Source organism: Physeter macrocephalus, chromosome 10 (genome assembly GCF_002837175.3).
Source record: "Physeter macrocephalus isolate SW-GA chromosome 10, ASM283717v5, whole genome shotgun sequence".
NCBI lineage: Eukaryota > Metazoa > Chordata > Mammalia > Artiodactyla > Physeteridae > Physeter > Physeter macrocephalus.
In genome coordinates, this window is record NC_041223.1 from 41059210 (window position 1) to 41071230 (window position 12021).

Consider the following 12021-nt stretch of genomic DNA (forward strand, 5'->3'; position numbering starts at 1 on the left):
AAATGGGAGAGGAAATCAGAAGCATGTCTGACTTTGACAGTACCTAAGAGAATACAGTGATGATATCTCTGTAACCTCAGTGAGAATAATGGAGCCAAACGTATTTCTAGCAGATACAAGGCTAAATTGAAAGTAATGTTCCTGGTTAAATACTGTTCAATAAGTTAAACTTTAATTATGCATTTAAAAATACTGTTTAATACTTTAAGATACAAATAGCTATTTTAAAAGCAAGCGTTCATATACTTGCTTTTTAGATTTGGAGGTAATAATTCACTGATTCTGATAGGTGTTATTCTAGTCATTTGCACTGCAATATTTTGGGATATCATTTCATTGTTGTGGAAAAAAAATCACTGTAGTCGTGTGCACATGGTGACATTCACCTAATTTGTCTCCCAGCTTCTAGATTTATCCTTCTTGCTACACTTAGCATTTCCTCATCTGTTAAATTGCCTCTTGTTAGTTCCTTGGCATCAGTGTTAGCTATTAGATGATTTATCTTCATCTGTGAATAAGAATCTTGAGACATCATTTGGTTCAGTTATTTTTCTTTGTATTCATTTTTAGGGTCACCATATTAAAATGTAAAAGCCCTTTAAAAGCTGATTAATATTATTTATGTACATATGTCACATATGTGAACATACCTAAATCATCATACATTAAAAAAAAGTCTGTTCCAAAATATCATCTCTCTGTTATCTGAGAGTTGAGAAAAGTAGGAAGAAATGTGTTAGTACAGTAACTTATTGTTCCTGTGCCGAAGATAAGAAAGAGGGAAGGGGAGTCGGAGAAAGAAGAGTTTGTATGGTGGTTAAAACCAAGTACCCGTTAGCATGTCGGTGAACTACTAGAGATTAACTCATAATTCCTTTCCCATATGAAACAGGAAGATTGTGAGATAGCAATCTGTTTTGTTTTGTTTTTGTTTTCCTAAGCTAAAATTAGATCTCCCAGGAGTTATAACATCCCTAGCAACTAGTATACGTTCCATTTTGATGTGTTCAAGATGGGTACTTCTTTCTCTAAGGAGGAAGGGAAATTCAGTACTTCCATACTGGGAAATAAAAACAGCTTGAGGAGTTGGATAGTGTACTCTGGGTATTGGAAGCATCAGAGAGAAATATCTTAATAAAATGAGAAATAAGCTCTTCTTACTTCCCTTTCTAGCATCTTCCATTCACTTTATTTTTTATTTTATAATGTTTATTCAGGCTGAATTATAAAAATCAGCAGTCTAGATTATGCCTGTATCCTATATACCTTACTACTGTAGAATTTCTGTCTTTATCAAGAAATCATTTGGAAACATATTTACTTCGATGGGGCTGGTGTCCTCAAAGTGGAGAATAAGTTGCTGGTGGTGGTGATTTTGGGTTTTTTTGTTTGTTTTTTGGTTTTTTTTTGTTTTTTTTGTTTTTTTTTGGTCATTGCCTGTATGTTTCTAGTATTCCTAACAGGGCCAACAGAGTAGCAGAAGAACAGCAATGACTCACAAGGTTACTGACTGCCAGGCCATTGGCAGTGATTGCTGTTCTTTGATCTTAGAAGTTTCCATGGCTGCTCGTTGAAAGCTTCAAACATATTAGTAACTCCTGATGTAAGTAAACTTGAATGTTCCAAGAACTCCTCAATAGTCACTCTTTACCCATACATCCCTCTGGAGGCCCTTCCTTTGTGCTAAGAAATAAACAGAGTGAAAGCTAATAACAAATATGTTACTTTCCCGTTCTTTCATCTTGCTTGTCTTTTACTTCTTCTCTTGTCTTTTCTCTTTCTTACGGTAATTATCCTATATATTCTGCATCAATCATATAGGTCTTTGAAAAACTTTTTAAACAGCTTCATTGAGATATAATTAACATACCATACAATTAAACCATATAAAGTGTGCAGTTGAGTGCTTTTTATTATATTCAGGTATGTGCAACCATCACCACAAATTTCAGAACATTTTCATCACCTCAGAAAGAAACCCAGTATCCTTGCTTTCCCCTCTTTCCTCACCCAGCTCTAAGCAGCCACAAATCTTTCTGTCTCTAGAGATTTCTCTAGTCTGAACTTTCACATGAATGGAATAATATAGTATGTGGTATTTTGTGAAACAAACTTGGATTGTTTCCACCTTTTGGCTGTTATATTAATGCTGCTACAAACATTCCAGTACAAGTTTCTGAAAGCACCGAATCCTAGCCACTAGGCCACTAGGGAACTGCAGGTACAAGTTTCTGCATGAGCATGTTTTCATTTCTCTAGAATGTTATACCTAAGAGTGGAATTGCTGAATTATATGTTAACTCTGATAGTTTGAGAAACTGCTTCACTGTTTTCTAAAGCAGCTAAACCATTTTACATTCCCACCAACGGTGTATGAGAGTTGATTTTTTCCACATCTTCATTTGTTATCTGATATTTTTGATTCTAGCCATCCTAGTGGGTGTGAAGTGCTATTTCCTTGTGGTTTGAATTTTTAAAGATTATACTCCATTTATAGTTATTATAAAATATTGGCAATATTCCCCGTGTTGTACAGTACATCTTTGTAGCTTATTTATTTTATACACAGTAGTTTGTACCTCTTAATCCCCTGTCCCTATCTTGTACCTCTCTGATTCCCTCTCCCCATCTCCCTACTGGTAACCACTAGTTTGTTTTCTATATCTGTGAGTTGTTTCTTTTTTGTTGTATTCACTAGTTTGTTTTATATTTTAGATTCCACATATAAGTGATACTCTTCATGTTCTTATTGGCCATTTGTATATCTTCCTTGGAGAGACGACTATGCAGATCCTGTGCCCATTTTTCAATTGGGTTATTTGTCTTTTTATTATTGTATTTTTTATATATTCTTAGTATAAGTCTCTTATCAAATATATGACTTAGAAACTTCTGTCACACCTTAAAATACATTGTTTGTGCTTCTGGGCCTCTGCTCTTGATATTCCCTTTTCCTGGAGTACTAATTCCTACTCTTCATTTGGGTAATTCCTTCTAAACCTTTTGAAGCTTAGTCTGAATGTTACTTCTTCATAGAAGTAATTTCCACGTTATGTAAAATAGACTTCTTCCCTCGCTTCTCTCTCTGGCTCCCTGTTTATTTCTCTAACAGCACTTATAGTTTACCTATGAAGTTTACTTATGTATTTATTTTTTCACTGGCTGCTACTCTAGAATGTCACCTCCATGAACATTTTTGTCTAAAGTAGTAGGCAATAATAAATATTTATTGAATGAATGGGAGAATTAATATTGGATTTCTTCTCCCTTTATTTTTCTAATCATCAAACTCTGTCTTCCAAATCTTTGTCAGAGGGCATTGGGAATTCCTTCTAGGCTAATCTGAAGTAAGTTTAGAAATTTTAATTTATACCTGGAATAACCTCTGATCTGACTCAATTTTTAGAGAATGAATGGCTTTGCAGTTAGAAAGCTCCTTGAGCTAGACTTCTACATATATCATTCATGAAGGAGTCACTTTTATTATACTTTTTTATCATTTACAAAGTACTACTTTACCCATATATAGCACATGAAAGGTATGCATTGTTAGCATTACATCTCATTTTGTCACAATTGAAAAAAACAAAAACAAAAAAATGCACAACCTTTATTCTGTGATTACATCGAATTTAATCTTTTATAGCTTTCAGTGTCTTAACTCTACTGCTTCCTCTACTGCATTTCTACTTATCTCATAGGAGATTGATTTTCTGACTGGCAAAAACATTCTGTTTCAAGTACTGTATAAAAGAGTAAGTTCCATGGTGATAATCATTCCTTTTAATGGAAAGCACAAAATCATGTTAAAATCGTTACTCTTAGATTGTTCAGATATTGTAATCGGGTATTTTTAGGTGACATTATACATATATGAGAAAACAGGTCATTTTAAATCTTATATGAGAGAGAAATCTCACTATAGTATCTTTTTTTTCTTTTTGCCTCAACATGAAGTTGTTTTTCTTTCTACAAATTAAATGAGAAAAAGAGGGAGATTGTCATACAAAATTGAAACGAATTCCAGTTAGAACTTGCTTTTCACACTTTGTAATTTTTCAGCTCTGAGTGAACTTTGTATAAAATCTATGTTGAATCATTAGATTCTATGTGTTGATCAAATGCTTGCAAGGACCATGTGATGTTCTTAGGTGAGGAGCAGGAATCTAAGTCACTGTATTAAATCTGTATTATTTGCATAGATTTGATACTTTATAAAGGCACAAGTGAAAATTCAAACCATTGGCAATGTTTATTAAAACATTATGTGTTCATATGTTAGGGGGTGGAAAAGGCTTTTTACTAAGTATTTTTATATATGTCTGCTTTGAACGTTTCATAGTTGGAGCCTACTGTTTATCGAAGTGTTAATCATTGCAATGCATTTTGGTCAGTAAGAAAACAAATATGGATAAAGTTTCTAAATTAGAGATGGAGCTGTAGAACAAGAGTACCATATTTTGTGTCTCTGGGGTTATTCAGTGTTGAGTGAATGCGCAATAAAGTTGATAGCTTTTGTAGTTACAGTCTTAGGATGCCAACATATTCTAGCTCTCAAGACATGCTGATATTATTTTAATTTGTTTGCATTAAAAGATGTTGAAATTTAGCCTTTTCAACTACAAGTACTGTTATTTTGCCATTAGAATAATATCCTTATTTTTAAAAGACAGTTTTCATTTCTCTATATTGATTTTGTTTACCAAATTTTTATGTTCTTACTGGGTTTAATTATTTATTCACCGATGCTGCTTCTTGCTGACACTTTAGTAATTTCTGTCTTTTCAGACATTAAGTTCATGCCCATGTCCTTATGAATTATCTTCATGTCTTTTTAACTTACAAATGGGATTACAATCATTATATAATCCTAATAGTTAGATTCATTTTGGAATATTATCTACATAGTAAGTAGAAATGAACTTAAGAGGAGAAAAGGGAGAATGAGATGACCTATAATGGCAACTACATTTTAATAAAAGAATGAAAATTGCCAAATTAACAAATGAGTAGACTGGGTTGCTTTTATTTCTAGTCTGATAAATGATAAATTATGTAAGATTTAGGATTACCCCTCTTCCTCCAATCAACTAAAAATAGAATCCCATGGAAATTAGATACTCTCACATTTAGAAATGTAGGGAGAACTAATATTAAGCATCTGTCTAACTGCTTCTTGGAGACCACTACAGAGTCTTCTTATTTATTGTATTAAGAGTAAACTGGCATAACTGTATTAATCTACATGGAAGAAGAAAAGATAAGCAGAAAACACAAATTGGAAGCAAATATTTCACAAATAAGCTCCAGTCTAATAGAAAGAAGGGTGACTTTCCAAATTAAGTGTAGGAATCTGTTGCTAGTTAGTTTATGAAATCTTCCATTTATTTGTTTCTTTTGTAGCAGTTGTTTATGATATTCTGTATAAAATGGGCATTCAAAATGTCTGATATCCTTGGAAAGAAGTACTAAAAGTTTTCTGTGTAGATTTTCTTTGCATTTATATTAAGCTTACATTTTTCCTCCCCTTGAAATTGATGTTCTTTCTTTTTACATTATTTATAGTATAAGTATAATCTTTCCTTCTATATATAATCTTTTGAGAAACAAATTATACAATATCATCAAGTATGAAAAGATTATGGTGCTTACCATAACAAAGAATTTCAGAGTTTAGGTATGAAATATTAACTCTCATTGAATTTTGTAAACATGAAATTTGATGATTTTCCTTTCTTCCATTTTACTCAGTGGTAGTAAGTAAGTGCTTAATTGCTTGTTGCCAGAGGGAGCTGTCCTGTGCATTGTAGGATTTTTAGCAACCTCCTGGACTCTGCTCACCAGATGCCCATAGAACTCTATCTTTGCACCCACCCCTCCCAGCTGTGACAGCCAGGAGTATCTATAGACAGTACTGAAATATGGGGAGCAAAACTTAGTCCATTTGAGAACTATAGCTATGATTCGTTTTTCCATTCTAGCACTTCATACAAATAGAATCACATAAGATACTTTATTTGTGTTTGCTTTCTTTAAGCATAATGGTTTTGAGATTCATCTAGTTTGTTACATGTACCGCTTGGTTGTATCATTTTACTAAGTAGGATTCCAGTGTAGATAACTACGATTTGGTTAAACATCACTTTTTGTTTGTATTTTCTTAAAATCCTTAAAAACAACTGCTTTAAAATTTTTGGCTGCTAATTGTATCACCTCAGTCCTCTCCGAGTCTTTGTATTAACTGATTTAACTACTGGTTATGAGTCATTTTTTCCCCCTTTCTCATGTTAGTAATTTTTAATTGAATATTCAACATTATTAATTTTACATAGTTGAGTGCCAGATTTTGTTGTCTTTAAAGAGTAATGGACATTTTTGGGCATGCAGTCAAGTTACTCGTGGATCAGTTTGATCATTCAGGGCTTTCATTTTTTTGCTAGGGTAGGTGCAAAGTTGTCTTTATGGCTAATTTAACTCTGTCACTAAGGTGTGACTCTTCTGGTCTGTGGGACACTCTGGTAATTAAGGAGGACTCTTCACACTCTGTTTGGAACTTGGACATCTTCTAACCCTATGTATACTCTGGGAATTCTTCATTTTACAGCTCTCAGCTGTTCTTTACCCAGTCTTGTGGAGCTTCACTCTTCAACTGCACAGCTGATTCTTTGCAACCAACTTGACAAAGACTTATACAGATTTCTGGGGTTCTTTCTTTGTTCATCCTCTTCAGTACTCTGATCCACAGATTTTAGTCTCCTTAGCCTCTCTGCAGTTTGACTTCTGTCTCTTTAACTCAGCCAGACCTCTGGGGCATCCCCCTTCCTGCACAGTGATCTTGAAAGTGATTCAAGAAAAAAAAACAGGGCCCAATTGTACAAGTTACCTCATTAGTTTCCCTTTTCTCAGACATGACGGTCCTGTACTGCCTATTGGCCAGTGTCTGAAAACAGTGTTTTGATATATTTTACCCATTTTTCAAGTTGTTTATGGCAGAAAGGCAAGCTCTGTTTCTGGTTCCTCCATCATGACCAGAAGCAGGACTCTGGTTTTTAATTTTTTTGTGTGATTATAAACATAGAAATTTTGGCAAACATGAAATTCTGTGTATAGTTCATGCTTGTTCTACTCCCCAAATCACTGATTCAGAGTTACTGTATTCCTATGGTACCATTCCTTTGATTCCATTTCCCCCTGCCTCATTCTCCATGCCCAAGGGCTTTTGCTGGAGTAAGATTATTAGCCTCTCTCTGGACTTCCTCACTTATTCTGTACAAAGTTAGGAAAGAAAAATGTTTGGTAGGTGAATTTTGGAGAAGGAATGGAAAATCTTAGATTAGCCTACTTAAAGGCTGTATTTCCAAGTTAGCCTATCTTTTTATTTTTTTGCTTTTAAAAAGTTTTTTTAAGTTAGCCTATCTTTAGATTATACTCATACCTTTCCTAACAAGAGCAGTCAGGAGAGGCCTTTGGTTGTCTGTCATTGTCTGCGATTGAATATATTCAGTGCATGGGAGATACTTGTAAGTCTGTGTGGCAGGAGATCCAAGTTATGGTGCCTAATTTAGCTGTTACAGTACTAGCACTGATATTTTGAACTCCATTTATCTACTCATGTCTACTTTTCATTTGGTTCCAAATTTAGAGGTGGGGGGAATAAACTGTTTCCCTCAAACTTGGTAACATCACAGATACAGATTTTCAATAAACATATCAAATCACTAAATATTTTTAGCTGTTTCGTTGCATTTTGAAGAGCTCACACTTCCACTGAGAGCTGGGGAAGCGATAACCAGAGGTTATGAGCATACAAAGTTGTCTCTCTAGGAGTCTTGCAGGCACTCTGTCTCCAGCTCAGCATATGTTTATTGTCTCAAATCAAATTTCCAGATACTAAATTGGGCCCTTTAGCCTTTCTACCAGTTGGTAGATTCAGATGCATACCACATTTGCTGCTTCAGAATTGTTTACAGTCTAGTGTGTGTGCTCTTTTCCTTAGAATGAGATGAAAAAGCAAAATAGAATAGCAAATGTGAAAGGAGAGAGACAGGAGAGCAAGATGAGGCTGTAGAGCAGGAGGGAAGAGGGAAAAGATAACAGGGTTTTTAAAAAGCAGGTAATTTACAGAAGAGCTGTATGGACATTCTCTATTTGAAGGAGATGGTGGTGGTTATAAAAGACAGGCTTACACATGGATAGAAAGAATGACACAGAAGGAAACAAAGATGAAAAACAAACTGCATTTGTCTTTCCAGTCATGTGCCACTAGTGATTTTTTATAGCAGTATAACTGACTCTTAACAGTATTATATTAGTTTCAGGTGTACCACATAGTGATTCAGTATTTTTATAGATTATGCTCCATATAAAGTTTTTATAAGATATTGGCTACATTCTCTATGCTGTAATTATATCCTTGTATCTTACTTTACACCTATGGGGGGGGGCAAGATCAGTGAAGGGGATTAAGAGGTACAAACCATTAGTGATTCTTAATAGGTTCTAGATAGTTTGTTCTTGGGAAATAAGTAATGTAGATATTCTAAATGAAAACTATAAAAATTCCATTTTAATGCTGTTCAGTTGTCTTTTAGCTAACTTATATTGAGATGCATTTAACATTAATACTCTGCTGTTAATAATATAATTTTCAACAAAATTATCAGCTTTGATATTTCTTGTTTAAAGGTTTTGAGAATCTTTATTAAAAATAATAATTTTCTTCTTTGACTAAATCAGTTTCATTTTTCTCTAGATATTGCTTCTGATTGAGGCCATTTATGGAATATTACAGAATCATTCTGGTCTTGATATTTAAAGAGAATAGATTAGATTAGTACTAAATATCAGAATTATACATTCTTGCAACAAACAGTTCTTTCTGGTTTATGTGTATATTTATGAGTGTGCGTATGTTTGGTATATTTGTATACTCATGATGATTGTATGAAAGAATATGTCTGTAGCTTTGATATGAGAAGGATTTTTAGTGACCTAATTGTCAAATACGGAAATAGTTACATAAATTATGATTTATATACTTAATCATATAATTTTATATATGATGACCGTGAGGACTGTGTGAGGATATGTAGCTGCTTTTTTAGGACTAAATAAAACCAGTTTAGACCATTGGAATGATATGTATGTCTTTTTTTTGTTTTGTTATATACACTTCTTATGTATGTCTTGATTATGCTCAATTATACTATCTGTGTATATATTGTATATGCATACACACACACATGCTTTATGACATGTAAGTTTCATGAGGACAAGTGACCTTGTCTGTCTAGATAAAATAAAATACTTTTTCTGGAACTTGTAACTGTTTACATAATTAAGTTGAATACTTATTTTTCAGTGTATCTAGCATGTTTTGTTAACATAAGTCATCTTTCTTATTAGACAATGATCTTGGCAAACTTCTATTGCACTTCAAAATGTCTGATAAGCAAAGTGAGTGGATAGAAAACTGCCGAAGACAATTTTGCAAAATGATGAAGGCCAAACCTGATATAATCAGTGGAGGTGGTGAGTATGTTTTAATTTTTGTGAGTTTTTTGGCTTGAAGAGTATATTAACAGAAGCTGTGTTTTCCTGAAGGTTAGTACTGGCATATCATATCTAGAATACATGATATTAATTCCAGAAGTCCATTGACTTCTGAGAAATTTGTGGTCCTGGAGAACAAAAATTAAAATTTGAGAAATTACTCAGCTTTCTTTTAGTACTGTTTCAGAGGCCTTGGAAGCTAAATCTACCTTTGCCTAGGTAACAGTTTGCTTGGTCTCACTAGCTTTCACCTAGCTATACCATACTGCTATGTTTTTGGAACTTTATTGAATGTTTTGACATATTTTGAAACTCTGCCACATCTAGCCAAATAAATTTAGTGACTTGTAAGGAAATTTGGGTGTGTGTGGGGGGGATAGCTATGTTGTCTAAACCAGCAAGCAAGTTGTTTTATGTTCAGATATTTATGTGTACATGCTTCATAAAATTATCATGTTTTAAGTAACAATCTTAAATAAAGATAATCTAAGAAAAAAGTTCTAATGTCAATATAAGCTAGATTTCTTGAAAGCTATAATTTAAAAATAATTGTCCTCTTTATCAGCCATGCTTTATGGTTTTCATGTTTGTATCATTTGCTATAAAATTAAAAATGGGAAATAAAAATAAGTTTATATTTTGTTGGAGAAATTATATTTTCAGGGAATATGATATATATGGGCAAGAAATCAAACATTCTCCAAAATTTTAGTGTAAAACGAGCAGTTCACCTGTTTTATACGCCCCCAAATATTTTAAAAATAGCTATTAGAAATATATATTTATCACTGGTTGCATAATGGAAAATATTTAAAATAGGTTTTGCAAATGCCAAAAGGTACAGAACAAAATGAGAAAGTAGCAGCTTGGAATATTGTTCAGTTTAAACACAGTAAGTGAAGGTGTAGTTTTCTGAGTTTCTCTCTTACAGGGATGGTGATAAGACAAAAGAGAAATCACCTCTTCAGTCCTATCCATGACTCTGAAACAACATAAACAAGTAGAACATTACCATTAAAACTGTGTTCTATTTGGAATCTTGGGGCACTTCCCACAAGATTTGACCTTAGTTCTACATTACTCTGATACAGTGTCCACTGTTAGATTTTTTTTTTTTTTTTTTTTTTGTGGTATGCGGGCCTCCCTCTGCCGTGGCCTCCCCTGTTGCGGAGCACAGGCTCCGGACGCGCAGGCCCAGCGGCCATGGCTCACGGGCCCAGCCGCTCCGCGGCATGTGGGATCCTCCCAGACCGGGGCGCGAACCCGGTTCCCCTGCATCGGCAGGCGGACGCGCAACCACTGCGCCACCAGGGAAGCCCCCACTGTTAGATTTTGAGCCACTTTCAAAAGTAGATCTTGACCACTCTGCCCAGCAAGGTCTAGTAGGTTACACAAAACTCAGTTACTTTTAACAGCAACTTTATAAGATAGTCTGCATTTTATGGATAAAGAAACAAAAGCCTGGAAATGTTAGATAACGAGCTCAGTTCACAGTGGCAGACCCAAGAAGTGAGTTCAAGCAATCTGAATCCAAAACTGGAGCTCATTATCAGTTTGCTATACTACCTCTTTGCACCTTCTCTTTACTACCTAATGTTTTCCACGTGGGAGGCAAACAACATTTATTAAGTAAACCCAGGTGAGCGTAATACAAATTGAGATAGAAGATGATAAAAGTTTTTAATATCTCCAGTCTCATAGCATACTTGTTTTCTGTCTATAAGCTAAGATGAACTAATTTGGGGGGTAAGGTGCAGAAATACTAAACAAATAAATGCTTTTGTAAGGCAGGCATGCTTATTTGTGTGCATGCACATGTACATCTGGCTCTATAATCTGGTTCAACTGGCTTTTTTTTTTTTAAACATCTTTATTGGAATATAATTGCTTTACAGTGGTGTGTAGTTTCTGCTTTATAACAAAGTGAATCAGTTATACATGTGTTCCCATATCCCCTCCCTCTTGCGTCTCCCTCCCTCCCACCCTCCCTATCCCACCACTCTAGGTGGTCACGAAGCAGCGAGCTGATCTCCCTGTGCTATGCAGCTGTTTCCGACTAGCTATCTGTTTTACAACTGGTAGTGTATATATATGTCCATTCCACTCTATCATTTCATCCCAGCTTACCCTTCCCCCTCCCCGTGTCCTCAAGTCCATTCCATACATCTGCATCTTTATTCTTGTCCTGCCCCTAGGTTTCTATCCAACCCTTCTAGGTGGTCACAAAGCACCAAGCTGATCTCCCTGTGCTATGAAGCTGCTTCCCACTAGCCATCTCTTTTACATTTGGTAGTATAAGTCCATGCCACTCTCTCACTTCCTCCCAGCTTACCCTTCCCCCTCCCTGTGTCTGCAAGTCTATTCTCTACATCTGCCTCTTTATTCCTGTCCTGCCCCTAGGTTCTTCATAACCACTTTTTTTTTTAGATTCCATATATATGTGTTAGCATATGGTATTTGTTTTTCTCT

At 34.8% G+C, this 12021-nt stretch overlaps 1 protein-coding gene across 1 annotated transcript in view; it reads left to right on the forward strand.

Annotated features, from left to right (window-relative positions):
- The window catches only part of TBC1D32 (TBC1 domain family member 32), a 229217-nt gene that overhangs the window by 123520 nt on the left and 93676 nt on the right, over positions 1-12021 (forward strand). Inside the window, exon 27 of the mRNA XM_007116575.3 lies at positions 9406-9531. Within this exon, the coding sequence (XP_007116637.2) occupies positions 9406-9531 (126 nt within the window). The remainder of the gene's footprint in view (positions 1-9405; positions 9532-12021) is intronic.